The sequence below is a fragment of the Camellia sinensis genome, chromosome 4 (genome assembly GCF_055761805.1).
Source record: "Camellia sinensis isolate YWXY chromosome 4, ASM5576180v1, whole genome shotgun sequence".
Taxonomy (NCBI): Eukaryota; Viridiplantae; Streptophyta; class Magnoliopsida; order Ericales; family Theaceae; genus Camellia; species Camellia sinensis.
The window spans coordinates 165,869,460-165,886,326 of record NC_138964.1 but is presented as its reverse complement, the minus strand read 5'-3'; the positions used below and the strand labels follow the sequence as shown (position 1 = coordinate 165,886,326).

Sequence of the window (16,867 nt, the reverse complement as noted above, 5' to 3'; positions counted from 1 at the left end):
CAGCTACTTTCCTGATAGCCTCAGCCTTCTCTTCGGCATTGGTCTGAGCTTTGATTACAGCCTTAACTTGGTCCTCCAATTTTTTCATCTTTGATTGAAGACCTTTGTTGGTCTTTTGAAGAGAAGAGAACTCCTTCTTCATCTCGGCCAACTTCTCCTGGTTTTCAAAAGACTGAATTGAAAAGGAATGAGCATGCTGAATGGCCTGAAAGTGAATAGAGCGAAAGTTATTAGAAAATTTTCTAAGTATGAAAAAGAAAAAGTGCCGGATAAAAGACACATACTTGGACAGAACGCTGAAGCATCAAGGCATAGTTCTCGTACTCGCTAAAGCCGGCGTTTCGCTCCAGATCCCCTGGCAGAAGCAGAGCAGTACTAAACGCAACGCTGACATTGATATCCTCGGCGCTATCATTAGCCATGACTGGCTTATCTTCCAAGGTTATTTCAGGGGCCCAGGGGGCAGCAGGCTTCTTAGACCTCGAGGTCGTTGCGGAAGATGACCTCGGCTTCTTTGATTTTGGCGATTCGGATGGTTGGGCTTCGGAGCGCCTCTTCCCAGCAGAAGGTTGAGACTTGTCACTCTCAGCCAACTTGGAGATTGGTAGGGCATCCTCAGACTTAACTTGAGTAACTTTAGCCTTTGGCTGAGCTTTTTTTACTCTTTTCGGCTTCAGTAGAGGAAGGGTTTGTGCTGGTTGATCGTCAACAGATGATGGAATGCTGGCCAGAAGATCTTTTGCAACTGGTTTTGGGCGACCCATCTCGGCAGTAGAAACTGTTCGGCATCGGTGGCGGCGCTGTGATATTGGAACCAAGTATGGAGCTGAAGTTAACGGTTGCTCGGCGGGATCAGAGGTTGACCCCTGGTCCGTCCGAGATGTGGATGCGGTCTGTGGTGTTGTGGCAGATGGTGGAGAAAGGCTTTTTTTCTTCCTCCTAGGGACGTCGAGCAAAGTGGACCTGTATGTTGGAATAAAGTTAAGAAGCAGAGGCGCCTTTCGTTTGTGAATTGGCAAGTTCAGAAGTTTTTTCAAATCCTTGCTGGGATAGAAGGATTGGCGAAAATTCTTTGGAAGTTGAGGAAGAACTGCAAAAGATAAAAATAGCACAGACATTAGAACAAGAATATTGAAAACTTTATGCAAGAAGATAAAAAGAAACTTATGAAGGGTGGCCCTTACCAGCTTCTTCCCCCAAAACAGTGCAGCTTAAGGGATAAAGATAGAGGTTGTCGTTTGGCTGAAACTCCCAATTGCTCGAGACAATGAAGTAATCGTCTTCAGCTCCCTTGTTGGAGTCTGGGAGGTCAGCTATGATTTTATATTCGGTGGATCTCGGCTTAAGGTAATAGACATAGTCCGTGTCTTTTCTAAGACGACACATGGTATAACAGTATTGGAAGTCGGCAAGTGTAATCTTGGCATTCTCTTGTTTAACTAAAGCTATGGTACCAGTAATAACTCGGTAAGAATTGATGGCAAGTTGCATTGGGTTCAATTCATAGAAATGAAGGATTTGACGGAAAAAAGGGTCAAGTGGAAACCGAAGTCCACACTCAATAAAGGCAACTACAGGGAAGGGCATGGAGTGATCAGTAGGCATGATGGTATCATCATCCCCAGCCAACCTCAGATTGACATCGGCTAGGATTTCAAACTCTTGCCTAAAAAAGTCTAGCTTAGAAGGGGTGTCTACCCGATGTTTCCACATACCCATGATATCGGGATAACTAAAGGTATTGGATTTCAGAAAGAAGATGTTTCAAAAAGGTTTATTGGGACCTCGGCAAAAAACCTAGGTTTGAACTGGTGCAGAAATTTGTAAGGGATGTTTCAGTTTTTCTTAAAATGTGGGCTCTACAGACAAATCCCAAACCTAAAACTATGGAGATGAAGATCAAAGGCACAGATCTGGAAAAGACACAAAAAACAGAAAACAAAGGCGAAGTTTCAGAATCAAGAACAGAGATGGACTATCAAAAACATGAAGAATACAAAGGGTTGAAGGCCAAGAACAGTGGCAAGACGTACAAGAAAACTATGAACAATACATGTATTCAAGGCATAAGCAAAAAGTAAAATCAACGCATTCAAATGTATGATTCGCAAATTAAATGTTTGAGCAAGGCAGTAATAACAAGAAATTCCAGAAAAGATCAAGAACTGGAAAAAGAAGAAAACAGTTGCTTACTAGAAAATATGAAACCGGTGTAAAGATCGCCGAAGTCAGACGACGGTCGTGGAGGCAACGAAATGGTGCAAAACACGCCGGAAGGGGTGAACGGAATAAGTTTCAGAGCAAGGAAGCTTGAACAATGGTGGACTCGAGAAGAGAAAGTTAGAGAGAGAAAAAGTTTTCCAGAAATAAGAATAAAGTGAAAAGGAAAAATCGAAGAGGTGTTTTGTTAAAGAATGAAACGGCGGCAAAAAGTAATCAATACGCCTGGAAGAACGTATGCGTCAGACGGCGCACGTGAAAGAGAGACGACTTACGGGCACGTCACAGGTACGAACCAATAAGAAAGAAATGCGTGGTTAAAAATGGTTGAATTATGGTGTATGACAGCTCATACGCGTGAAAGGGTTCTTGAAATTCTTGTTCTTCAACAAAGACATGTTGGCCAAAATAGTGATCTCGGATGAGATACTGAAAACCGACGTACTGGAAAAACAGAATGATATAGGTTCCATCACCTCAGAATGCCGAGGTAATAAAACCTAGGGGGCAGTTGTGGAGATATATTTTTGAGTACCGACACGTGGCAAGGTGATGCCGACGTGTCAGCCGAGGTGCCACGTGTCAGGGTCATAACGCCGAGGTTATCTCGATCAAGCCGAGGTTATCTCCGAAGATATCGGAAGCCGATATAATCGGATAAGAGATAAGGGACAAGAGTCCTAGAATAAAGAGGAGACTTAGCCAAGATAAGGATAAAGCTCTTAGGAAGTTTATCTTTATCTCTTAAGGAGTCCAAAGTAAGTACTGAACAGGAATCCATAGAAGTCAGGCTTCTAATGGGATTTGGATTAAGGTAACTATAAAAGAGAGGCACCCCCGTGGGTCTAAGGTACGCAATTTTATGCTTTTGATACTCAAGCTTATAAGTTTAGCGCTTGATTTATCTTTGAGAGATATACTGACTTGATCGTCAAAGAGCCCCCGGATGGACGAACCACCGCCGGAATCTTCTCTTTCTGTTGCAGGTCAGCCAGGTGCCATCTATTCTGCCGGTGCTCTCCAGCTAGTTACTAAGCGGGCAGTGTGGTCAAAAAATCACTCACACAGAAAATAATTGATGTTTAAAATCTGTGCATACTGGAAGTAGATATAGGTGTTATACACTGTGTAAAATTTTTATAAAATCATTGGACACAATTTTCTTACCGAAACAAATATTTTCCCTAAGCGTCGCCTACAATACAGCAGAAGCAGTGGCTTCAAACAGGTCCCATTTTCTCTACAAATGGTATTTTTCTGCACGACCACTTGGAATAGTTAGATATAAGAGTTATCGTTCATTTGCCACTGATTTCACAAAAAATGGATAAGTCTAAAAGGAGAAATTGTAGGTTTACTAAAATGCGACAGAATCTGTCCAGCTTTCTTAGAAAAATTATTTGACCATCTTCCGTTGATTTTCAGTCTTCGAATCCTTCTGGAAATATGTTCTAAACTCAAGTATCTAACAAACCGTTCTAACCATGCCTCTTTTTGACCCTGTTTGAGGACCCTTTTTATTTTTCGAACACAGAACACCTGTGCTGACATTTTCATGGCCTGAATATATTTTTACTTCATTGCTGTTTGGAGGCAGCAGCAATGCTGACTTTACCAGGTCACCGTTTATTCCCCAGAATAAAATTTCAAGTGATTCAAATTGAAAAAGTTATATTTTTAAGTTACCTTTCAAACTCCGCTAGTTTCAAAATTTTTTATTAAGTATCGAGAGAGAAATGTCAATTTTTCCAAAATGTGACAGAATCTGTCCAGTTTTCTTATAAAAATTATTTGACCATGTTCGACTGGTTTTCAGCCTTCACACCCTTTTGGAAATATGTTCTAAACTCAAAAATTTAGCAAACCGTTCTGACCATGCCCCTTTTCGACACTGTTTGAGGCCCCTTTTTATTTTTCGAACACAGAACACCTATGCTGGAGGGTGATGTAACTCATTGTCCTAGAAAACGAGTTTTCTTCCAAAAATTATTTCTCCATTTTAAAATCGTTTTTAGCCCTGGTATTCTTCTCGAAATATTTTCCTAACTCGATGAACTAGCACCAGTTAAAATTTTATAATGGTTGAACATCGTTTGGTATGGGTTTCATATTTTTTTTTGTTTGACCATACAGTGCTGAAAGAAGAAGTATGTGAATTCTTAAGAAATCTTGTGATGTTTCCTAAGACACTCTATCACATTTATTTTGATTGCCATATATGATTGTGTTGTGCTATATGAACATTATATCACTGTGATTCTCAAACTAAAACTCGCACATGCATAAAAAATGTGAATTCGACGAAGTAAAAAAACACAAAATTGAACCGATGATACATTAAAAATTTAAAAGTGATGGGGGCGAGCCCGGTTTAGAATCTTGCGCAAGTGAGTTACGAACCCTAACATGGCACGGGAAGGTATTTCGGCTCTTATCAGTGTAGGCGATGTAAAGTTGGTGGTGCAGGTGTCACAACATAGACCGTTCCCTTGGGGCAGACCGTGATGTCACAACTCGGGTACGTAACCCTGGTGCGTGGGCATCATTGGTAGTTACAGTAAGTAACATTTGAATATTTGACCAAGGGGGAGTCAGAATTGCCCGTGGCCATTACTTAGCGGTTGAGTGGATATAGTGCTCCGCGGGGAGTCACTTAAACTTATCTGATAAACTAAATCTATGAGAATTTAAAAAGAAAAGTGGGCATTTTCCTTATGATGAAATACTGCTTTTGTTTGTCATTTTTATTTATCATCTATTGTTATTATTTTAACTGATGACATTCATGTTATGCTTATTAAATGCTACCTGTTATTCTGTTACTACGCATTATTCATTAATTGTGAGTATTATTATCGGGGTGGGTATTTCGGATTGTAGTATCTTATTGAGCTCGTCGCTCATTGGCATTCCCGTTGTCCTGGCATTTCATGTCAGGTACCGAAGAAACCGAAGGAAACACGGAGGTGTTGGAAAGCAACATTCAGCCCTGGTTAGCTTGAAGCGTGCCAAAGTTCCATGAACCATTTTTCTAAGTTTTCTAGTTTTTCTCTAGTTTCTTTTCATATTTGTGTACTAAGACAAAGTTTTAAGTTTGACTAGAGTTGTAATTTAAGAACTTTTAGTTTTTGTGTTGTTAATTAATGGATGATGGTAAATTTTGTGGCAACATTGATGAGGATTCTTAATTAAGAAAATTGATTTTAAGTTTTAAATCTTATTATGATGTCCTTAAATTGTGGAGCGTCACAACATGGTATCAGAGCTCTAGGTTAGAATACCTAGAGACGGTGGGAAGTGGTTTAACCTCAATTGCGGAGTAGTGTCATGTGTTAGACGGAATAGAGTTATGTGACTCATAGTTTATGCGAGCTTTATGCTAATCATAGTAACTACCCTTATTTGATCCTAACTGTTTCTCTAGCTTGAGGCCAAATTTGTCGAATATAAAATCATCACTTCTATATCTTCATTGAACCTTTCCAATTCGACAAAGTATTGCCTTAAGATGATCAATTGGCAATTTTTGAGCCTTGATTATTGTATCTTGTATGTTGCACTCTTGAAAACCAGTTGCACTCTTTTAATCCATACAGGGTGAAGAATCTTAGGTATTTGGTTTGAAATGTGTATGGCCAAACACAATTTCAATTCAAATATCTAATTTGGTCACCAGCCCCATAATCTTAATCCTATTAAAAGTTCAAAACCATCATGTCATCTGACTGTATCGTCTGTTCAAATTCCATTTGAATTCTTATGCTAATTATGCTATTATCGTAGCCACGTCATACTCTTTCTTCTCTATTACAATTGTGTGAATCTTGGGATTAGAGCTTGAATGATTAGAAACACCTATGAGTGTAGCTTCATCGTTAGGAGGTCAAACTCGAGTAGATCTCGTATGCAAATCATGTGAACTAGGAGTCTCCAGTTTGCGTTTGACTTGCGACCTACGAGTCATGGAAATGTCAAATTTTGACATTATTCTAGGAATGGACTGGTTATCAGCCCATAGAGCCACCATTGATTGCTATCGAAAAACAGTGATTGCTTACTCTCAAGACCGAACACGATTCCAATTTAAGGGGGATAGACAAGATTCCCTATCACGACGCTTCAAAAATCAAAATGGCACGATCACCTAGCTTAGTTCTGGAAGACAGAGACCGTATGGAACTAGGGCTACCTCGTGTGGTACGTGAGTATACTGATGTATTTCCGGAGGAATTACCAGGACTACCCCCAAAGCGAGAAGTAGACTTTACCATCGAACTACAACCTGGCACATCACCGATCTCAATGGCACCATCGTATGGCACCAGCTTAACTGAGAGAGCTAAAGACACAGTTGCAAGAATTGTTGGACAGGGAATTTATAAGGCAAAGCACGTCCCCATGGGGAGCACCAGCCTTATTCGCTAAGAAGAAAGATGGGACGCTTAGGTTGTGCATTGATTACCACCAACTCAATACAGTCACCATTAAGAATCGGTATCCACTACCTAGGATTGATGACCTCTTCGATTAGCTTAGAGGGGCAAAGTGTTTCTCAAAGATAGACCTCAGATCTGGGTATCACCAGTTGCGTATTTGGGAAGAGGATATTCCTAAGACTGCATTTCGAACCCGTTACGGCCACTATGAGTTCGTAGTGATGCCATTCGGCCTAACCAACGCACCAGGTGTGTTCATGAGTTTAATGAACAAAATATTCATGCCTTACTAGGAACATCAATATTTTTGTCACACACAACACATGACATGCCTCCCTACTAAAAAATAGAAACATAGGACTACCATAACTAATTCTTAAAAAATATATTTTTTAAAAAAAAAAAATTGTTCCGGCTTAGGTGGGGTTTAATACCCAACTATTTGAAATAAGAAGGCCAAGCAAATTAGGTCCTTGGAACAGCCAATTCCCTATTTCTTCAGAAAGCTTTCAATTTGCTCAAGTGCCTACAAAATGTAAAATCAAGTAAGCAAGGAAGAACAAGAACAGTCATTCTAATGTACTTCTACACTTCTAGTGGGATAAAAAGGCAATAAAAATATATAGTCCACCAATACATGAGATCCTAAGAGGCATTTTTTGAAGGGTGTTCCTAGAAATAAATTTATGAATCGATGGAACCAAAGAAAGGAATAATTTGATATTAGTTACTGAAGAAAAATATATATATATATATTTAGAATTTCAGAAGAACTAGAGAGGGAAAGAGACCTCAATTGCAATAACTAGTGGTGTGAGATTGCATACATCTATGTAACCTAGCTTGGATGCAATATCTGCATGATACAAACATTTACCCATATCAGAACTTACCAGAACAATAACTTCCTGAAAGCAAAAATTCCAAAAGCAATGGTGCGTATGAAATAAATACAAGGTAGCACGTGGAATAAATAAAAATATTTAAAAATAATAATAAATTAAAAGCTACATTTAATGATAAAAATTATAGATAAACACAATTGAAATCACCATTTTCATTGTAAACATGCATTATATAGGTGATGCCATTATTATCATTCGCAGTTGTTCTTACAAGAATGTTGTACAAACAAATTTCTTTCCGCTAGACAAAGGTTGTCCAACCCAATTGTATTTATTACCACTCGACACAAAGTTTATGTTTACTTATTAATGTGTGCCCTAGTACCTTTGTGTACTGTGGTAAGAAAATGTGTGGGCAAGTTGAAGAAGGCTCTTTACATCTTGAAGTTGTAAGATTTTCGAACGGTTTTCTGCATATTCAATTGTTAATGTTTAGAAAGTATTCATCAGTTTATATAGTCTTAATCTATGGTTGAACAAGGAATGACTGAAAATGGAAATACATACGCCTAATTAACGCCTAAGTCCTAATATACATAACCATGCCATATATACAATATATTCTCACACCCCGCTCACACTCAAGGTGTTTCAGCAAAAAACACTGAGAGTTTGCTAAGAAGAAACTGAAACCGAGCGGTAGTGTGAGTCTTGGTAAAGAATTCCGCAAGTTGCAAAGCCGAGGAGATGAAAGGAAGTGAGAGAAAGCCAGACTACCGATGCTGTCAGACAAAGTGACAATCAATCTCAATGTGTTTCTTCTGTTCATGGAAAATAGTATTGTGGGCAATCTGAATAGCACTACGGTTGTCACAATAGAGAGAGGTCGGAGAAGACTAAGGGACACCCAAATCAGAGAGAAGACAACGAAGCCAAACAAGGTTAGCAGTAGCCTGAGTCGTAGCACGGTACTCAACTTTGACAGTGAAACGAGCAACAACAGTTTGTTTCTTGCTTTTTCAAGAGATCAATGAATCGCCAAAAAACATACAGAAACCAGAGGTGGACTTGCGATCATTAACATCATCAGCCCAATCAGAATTAACATAGGCCACCAAGTCTAAAAAGAAAGTAGAGGACAGCAGTAAACCCAGAAAGATGGTACCCTGGAGATAACGAAGAATGCGAACCAAAGCAGCCCAATAGGTAGAGCGAGGAGTAGAAACGAACTGACTAACCACATGCATAGCATAAGTAAGATCAGGGCAAGTAACAGTCAAATAAACTAAACAACCCATAAGCTCACAATAAACAGTAGGATCATCTAGAGTGACACCATCAGTAGAGTTGAGCTTAACATTAAGCTCAATAGGTTAGTATCAGTAAGACCGGCACGGTGAATAACCTTATTAGCATATTTTTCCTGAGATAGGAAATAGCCCTTTGGACAAGAGGCAACCTCAATACCAAGAAAATACCGCAATGGACCCAGATCTTTCATTTCGAAGGTGCAGAAGAAATGTTACTTGACCTCAGAGATAGCAGAAGAGTCAGAGCCAGTGATGATCATATCATCCATATAGAGTAAGAGAGCAATGTCTCAAAAACAAAACAGAGTCGGAAGCAAAAGGATGAAACCCAAGCTCGGTAACAGCAGTCTGAAAGTGATCATACCAAGCACGAGGAGATTACTTTAAACCATATAAAGTACGTCGAAGATGACAAACCTGTCCAAAGGGGTGGAGAAGGCCAGGGAAAAGACGCATATAGACTTCCTCAGTGAGATGACCGTTAAGAAAAGTATTCTTAATGTACATCTGATAAAGAGGCCAATGTTGAACAGCAGCAAAGGAAATCAAGGTACAGACAATAGTCATCTTGGCAACAGAGGCAAATGTCTCCTTATAATCAATACCATACTCCTGCGAGAAACCCTTTGCAACTAAGTGAGCTTTATATCGCTCGAGAGAACCATCATAATGAGTCTTGCCTTTATAGACGTATTTGCAACTAACCAGATTCTTGCCAGCAGGCTAAGGAACCAACTCCTAAGTGTTAGTCTTCTGCAAGGCAAACAACTCATCCTCTATATCTTGAACCCAATTAGGATCCTGGCAGGCCTCCGTGTAAGATTGAGGTTTTGAAAAAGAATGAATAACAGACAAAAAAGTACGATAGGAAATAGAAAAACATGTATTAGACAAACCCAACTTGTTTGGACGATGACTCTGACGAGCAGGATATCAGTGAGCAGCACGATCAGAGTTGTCAAAAGCAAAAGGAGCAGCAACAATAGTAGAGACAACTGGTGGTGAAGAAGCCTAGCAACGAGAATAGACCAACAATAGAGGAGAAGAAAAAGCCGAAAAAGGAGAATGAGCCATAGGTGACGTAGACAGAGAAGTAGGAATGGGCTCAAGAGGAAAAGTGGAGATGTACTCATCAGACGAGATCTCAGAAGGAAATGGATTAATGTGAACCAAATCCTCTTTGGAAACTACAGCAGTGAGAGGGAGAAGCTAAAAGTAAGACAGGCGTTCAAGAAAGGCAACATGACGGGAGACATAAAGGCGACGAGAGATAGGATCGTAATAGCGGTAGCCTTTTTGAGTAAGACTGTAACCTAAAAAAACACACAAGACAGATCAGACACTGAATTTGGTTCTATCTTTTGAGTAAGACTGTAACCCAAAAAGACACACAAGACACCCAATCAATTGTTAGAGGTGTTTGAAAATCATCGTCGCTACCAGGACTAATTGTAGAGCTCGATGATGTAATATTTTTAGATTTTCGTTAGGCATTTTCACTAGTTAGGCTTGTAGTGAAGTGTGATATATATATGTATTAAATAAGGTTGTCACATGTGATCTATTAGTATTATTTTAATCATTGTTAATAGTCATATGTAATATACTAGTGTCATGTTTAATCATTATTAGTGTCATGTTTAATCATTATTAGTAGTCAAGTTTAATAGTCAAATCTAATGAAGTGATAAGTGAGCTTATTTGAATAGTAAGTGAAGTTTAAAAAAGTGGTAAGTGGAATCTATTTAAATGGTAGTAAGTAAGGTTATTTGAGTGATAAATTAAGTTTAAAGATGTGGTAAGTGAGGTTTATTTAAGTGATAGTCAAGTCTAATGAAGTGGTTGTAAGTGAGATTTATTTAAATGGTAAGTAAAGTGTAAAAAAAGTGATAAGTGGAGTCTCATCAAATAGTAAGTATGGTTGAATGAAATGGTAAACAAAGAATAATGAAGTAGTAAGTGAAGTCTATTTGAATGGTAGTAAGTAAGGTTTATTTGAATGGTAAATCAAGTCTAAAGATCTAGCAATTGAAGTTTATTTCAGTGATAGTAAAGTCTAATGAAGTGGCAGTAAATGGGGTATATTTGAATGGTAAGTAAAGTGTAAAAAAATGATAAATGTTGTCTCATCAACTAGTAAGTACGATTGAAGTTGAATGAAATGATAAGCCAAAAGTAATGAAGTAGTAAATGAAATCTAATATAGTAGTAAGTGCAATTTAATGAAATAAGAAGAGATCGAAATTGAAACAGATAAAAAATAATGCACCCCATCCATTAGATGACCGAGTAGTTACCATTTATAAACATAATTACTATACGTTTTGATTCTATTTACCATACCTTTTTATTCTACTTGCCACTCGTTCTGAACTTATTACTTATTATGAAACAATTTTATACTCATTTTAAACTTACTACTCAAGTTTGATGGACTAGTAAGCAGGGTTTTCTTAAATAGTAAGTAAAGTCTAATGAAATAGTAAGTAGTGAGTGAAATTTAATTGAGTAGTAAATCAAATCAAATAAAGTGATGTCTTAATAAGTACCAATTTAAATCTAATAAATTATTGGAACCACCACTCCCCCGAATAACGTGGGATATTTTTTTTGTATAGTAATTTAAGTCAAATGATGTGATATTTTTTTCAATACTAAATGAAGTCTAACAAAATTTTACATTTTGTTTAATAATTTAAAATTCATATTTTTAATTTATTATTTGTCAGTTATTGTGACTGTACCTACAATTTGTTTTTATTCTACTACCAATCAATAGTAACTGGATTTTATTGGGTAGTAATCATAGTTGATTGAATAGTAAGTCAAATTTGATGGAATAGTAAGTAGAGTATGAATGAGTAGGAAGTAAAGTCTGATTGAAAAGTAACTGAGATTGAGAGGGTGAATTGTGAGCTGGAGTTGGGCCGAGGTAACGGCCGAGCAAGTTGAGGGCCCAACGGTGCATAGGTGCGAGACGATAGACTTTTTGCCCAAAGTGGGCTGCCAGAATTTGGGCCGGGCAAAGTACGGGCTGAGTGTCACCCCGGACCGGACAGAAACTGCTCGGTAAGGCTGTGCTCGGTCGGACCAGGGTGCCCGGTCCGAGGATGGCCAAAGCCGGATTGACCGAGTGACCGGCGGCCAGGAAGGCATGGACAACCGAGGAAGTTGAGTGGCCGGTGCCCGGAAAGGCGTGGTCAGCCGAGGAGACTGTATGGTCGGCAGGAAGGCCGATCAAAGTAAGTATCCGGGCTAGGCTCGGCCGGGATGCCGCTTAGCCCGGTCCTCCGTTTGTTTATCCGGTTAGGCGCTTAAGGTATGAAGCATGGTACGACCGAGGTAGGGCAGCTCGGCTGCCGAGCTCCAGCTGTGCTGACAGGCAGTTGAGAGCAGGTGATGAATGGCATGGTTTATGCTGACAGATGGGATAGCAGAGCCACGTGTCAGGAGATGACAGGGAGTGGATATGGGGCTCAGAAGGTATATAAACAGGTCTACGCCCCCCATACGCGAGAGACGAACACTCTGTAAGGAATTTCTTACACTCAAACACTCTCTCCCTTCTCTCTATTCCCTCTAAGGTGTGTGCTAATTTGACCGTCGGAGGGTGTTTCCGGCCACACACCGTCGGGTAGCTCACCGTTATTTGCTCGCAGGTGATCGGATATCGACGGAGCTCGGAAGAAAGGAATACGGGCACGCCGGAATATTTGCTCCCTGTACAATTGGCGCCGTCTGTGGGAACTTCTCAGACAAAACCTTGTCTTCCAGGTTCATCTGATCGCCGTCCATGGCGAACAACGACGAGTTCCCGTTGTCCGCCATCGACGGAGCCACCCCGGAGTATACCCGAAGGAGAGAGGGACCTCCTGCCGTCCATCCAATGGCTGACTTGGGGACGCCCACTGGAGGACAGTCAGGAGACGCGCGGGATAAGCGCGGAAGGAGTCATGGGCGTTCACGGAGTCCAGACGGTCACCGGCGGAGAGACTCACACGCCAGGCGACTGGAAAGCAAGTTAAAGGACCAAGACGCTGTCATCAGGCGGATGGCGGCGGAGATGAAGGATCTTAAGCGGCATGTCAAAGGGAAAGGTGTAGCTGGAGTGGGAGACCACAGTGAGCGCACCCCGTCCCGCCGGTCAGGCGATCAGAGTCAGCGACGTACTCAGTCCATTTCCATCACCAGGAGTTACCAGGTTGGTGATTCCAACGTGCATGCAGAAAAATCTAGCGCGCAAGACAGTACCTACAAACCCTCGCGTCCGGCGACGACGTCGAGGTACTCTTATTCTGCTCAGTCAGAGGACCTACGGGCAGTGTTAAGGGAGCGGGCTCGCCGGCGCGAAGCTCAGAGAATACCAGCTTTCCAGCGGCTCTCCTACGGGGCTCACGCCAGTGAGGAGGTCGGAATGCCTCCACCCCGCCAAGCAGTGCCAATATTTGAAGATACAGACCTGGCCAGGCTGAGTGCCACCCCATTTTCCCTGGAAATAGAAACAACGCCGCTTCCGGCAGGCTTCCACCAGCCTAAGTTCACGCTCTACGACGGCAAAACCGATCCTTATATGCATGTGAGCCACTTCCGTCAGGTCATGGCCGGACATAGGCGAAATGACGGACTTATGTGCCTAATCTTCCCGTCCAGTTTAGGTGAGCTGGGCTTAAAGTGGTTTGAGAGGTTGCCGGAAGGGAGCATACAACGGTGGCATCAGTTGGCCGAAGCGTTTGTTACGCGCTTCAAAACCAACACAAAAACACCAAAGGAGGTTGATCACTTGCTGAGTGTCAAGATGGAACCGTGCGACACACTGAAGGCATACAATTCAAGGTATTGGGAGACCTTCAACGAGATCCTGGATTGCCCGGTCAACCTTGCAATCACGCAATATAAGCAAGGTCTCCCGGTCGGACATAGACTGCGGGACTCGCTTACCATGCACCAACCGACCTCCATGGGCCAGCTCATGCAGCGCATCAATGAGCACATCCGAGTAGAGGATGATGCGTCAGCTTCCACCGTGAAGGCCACTCCGGTCGGAACAGACAAGAAGACAGCAGGCAAAGTGCACGCAGTTGGGCAAGAGTCCAGCCGCTCAAATGACCGAGCAGAGGAATCAGACCGAGGTTCAAATCGTAAAAACCGGGGTAGAGGACGTCGGAATGACCGGGATGACTACCCCCGTGATGACGTTGAGGACGCAAACAGGAGAATGAAGGCAAGGACTGGAATAACCACGGTTTTCAAGATTCCGATCTATCGCATACTTAGTGAAATCCGAGACGAGGAGTATGTCCAGTTTCCTGCTAAGTTGGGCGATGGACAAAAGGGGTACAATCCGCGGTATCGTTGTACGTTTCACCGAGAGAGGGGCCACCGGACTGAGGATTGTTTGCCTTTGCGACAACATTTGGAAGAATTGGTCGCGGCCGGGCATCTGGACCTTTACATTGATGGCGGCGTGAAACCAAATCAGGCTCCGGTCGATCCCAGGGGACAGGATGACCGAGATGCACCACCACAAGGAGTTATTAATGTTATCCACGGCATCGTGGAACCGGAGCGCGTTTGCGAACTCCGGGGCATGATCAAGAAGGCAGAGCATATGAGGGAAGTTTTGTCAGTACAGCCTGCCATCAAAAGGGGGAAGACAGAGGAGAAAGATGTGATTAGTTTCACCTCAAGGGATTTAGAGCGTATCCAGACGCCGCACAACGATGCTCTTGTAGTAACACTACGCGTCAAAGAATTTGATGTTAGACGGATCTTGATCGATCAGGGAAGCTCGGTCGAGATCATGTATTATGATGCGTTCAAACAGCTCAAACTCCGTGAGACAGACTTGGCTCCGGCCACTTCGCCACTGGTTGGATTTAACTCGCAGCCAGAGTGGCCATTGGGAAAGATTATCCTGCCGGTCAAAGCGGGATCCGTGGTCAAGCAAGTGGAGTTTTGGGTGCTACAAGTGCCTTCAACGTACAACCTTATCCTTGGAAGAGGATGGTTTCACGCCATGCAAGCCGTAGCATCGACCTACCACCAGGTGATGAGATTCCCCTCGGCTATGGGGGCAATCGAGGAGATTTGGGGTGATCAGGTCATGTCCAAGCAGTGCTTCGTGGCGGTCAACGGGAGCCGGGCTGCCAAAGGATTCGTTCAAATGATCGAGGGACCGGAGGACCGGAGTGTCTTGGATGATGTTGGCACCAAAGCAGAAGACAAGGCTGTTGAAGAATTGGTTGAGGTGCGGATTGATGCCGAGCAGCCGGACAGATTCTTCTTGCTCGGTTCAAGTCTCTCGGCCATGGAGAGAACCGAGATGATTGAGTTTTTGATGGCGAACATCGAAGTCTTTGCATGGTCGCCCTACGACATGCCTGGTCTTGACCCAAGCTTTATCTGCCATCACCTCAATGTCTTCCCTGGAGCAAAGCCAGTCATCCAGCGAACAAGGAGATCGGCGCTGCATCACGCCGAGGTAGTAGCAGAGGAGGTAAAGAACTTGCTTGAGGCACGAGCAATACAGGAAGTGCACTACCCTCGGTGGATTTCCAACACGGTAGTGGTGCCCAAGAAAAATGGAAAGTGGCGAGTTTGTGTCGACTACAAGACAGTCAACCGAGCTTGTCCAAAAGACAACTTCCCTTTGCCGCGCATTGACCAGCTAGTGGATTTGACGGCTGGACACAATCGGCTCAGTTTCTTGGATGCGTACCGCGGCTATCACCAGATTGCCATGCATGGGCCTGACCAAGAGATCACCTCTTTCACGACTCCAAGGGGACTCTTCTGCTATCGAGTTATGCCCTTTGGTTTGAAAAACGCCGGGGCAACCTTTCAGAGGATGGTGACCAAAATGTTCGCTCCTTTGCTCGGCCGGACAATGGAGGCTTACATCGATGATATGGTGGTAAAGAGCCGACATGAGGCACACCATTTGTCCGACTTAGCCGAGATGTTCGCCATTCTGAAGAAGCACAAGCTGCGCTTGAACGCCTCGAAGTGTGCCTTTGGCGTGGGATCCGGGAAATTTTTGGGATTCTTAGTCACGAACCGAGGCATCGAAGCAGACCCTACTCAGATCAGAGCCGTGCAAGAATTGAAACAACCCAGCTCGGCTAAGGACGTGCAGCATCTGGCCGGGATGGCCGCCGCGCTTAATCGATTTATAAGCCGGTCATCAGATCGCTGCCGCCCTTTCTTTCAAGCATTGAAGTCAAAGTTCTCATGGGATGACGAGTGTGACCGAGCTTTGGCCGAGCTCAAAGATTATTTGTCTTCTCCGCCGCTGTTGGTTACACCAGAGCCCGGTGAGGAACTCTACCTTTACCTTGCCGTCTCCCAGCACGCAGTAAGTGCGGTGTTAGTCCGGGCTGAAGGAATTAAGCACCTCCCAATTTTTTACGTAAGTAAGACCCTTCTGCCGGCTGAGACGAGGTACTTGCCGCTGGAAAAGCTTGCGTTGGCACTGATGATGGCTTCGAGGAAATTGGCACATTATTTTCACGCCCATACCATCGTCGTACTGACCGAGTTCCCCCTCAAGGCCTTGTTTGAGCGCGCAGACTTTTCAAGCCGAATATTAAAATGGGCGGTCGAGTTGGGACAGTTCGATGTGAAGTTCCAGCCGCGCACCGCAATCAAAGCCCAAACCTTGGCCGATTTTGTTGCCGAGTTCTCACCTGGCACTCATCCGGTATGCCCGGTCGACATTGCCGAGGCAGATGATGAGACGCCCACAATGCCAACCGAGGAACTACCAGCTGCAGAAGGTCGCGCCGCGGAGTTAGCGCGCACCATCGAAATTCCCTCAGTTTGCACGGTAATACCTCCCGGTGCTGCGATGACGGAGTTGTGTATCACCAACCCATCCACTCTGTCCGGTACCGCATCACCAAGGGGGGAAGGAATGGTTCCACACAGCTCAGAACTTGATGATTCGCCTACGGACTTGGGCATTCTGAACCAACTTGCTGAGTCCGGTGCCGAATCCTCAAGGGGGGGAGGAATGGTTCCAGGCAGCTCAGAACTTGCGGCCGGCTTCACACCGCAA

General features: G+C 43.1%; 1 protein-coding gene across 1 annotated transcript; it reads right to left on the bottom strand.

The window, feature by feature from the left end:
- Positions 1-8,520: 8,520 nt before the first annotated feature.
- On the bottom strand, positions 8,521-9,378 carry LOC145824196 (secreted RxLR effector protein 161-like). Its single transcript, XM_082923813.1, has 2 exons — positions 9,229-9,378; positions 8,521-8,853 (listed from the first exon to the last, which is right to left on the bottom strand). The coding sequence occupies exons 1-2, from the start codon at positions 9,376-9,378 to the stop codon at positions 8,521-8,523; spliced, it is 483 nt and encodes a 160-aa protein (XP_082779939.1).
- Between the last annotated feature and the right edge of the window lie 7,489 nt (positions 9,379-16,867).

Coding starts and splice junctions, on each gene's coding strand:
- LOC145824196 (XM_082923813.1), bottom strand. CDS start 9,378: ATGACTATTGTCTGTACCTTGATTTCCTTTGCTGCTGTTCAACATTGG. Junction 8,854..9,228: donor TTCTCCACCCCTTTGGACAG/GTTTGTCATCTT, acceptor CTTAATGTTAAG/CTCAACTCTACTGATGGTGT.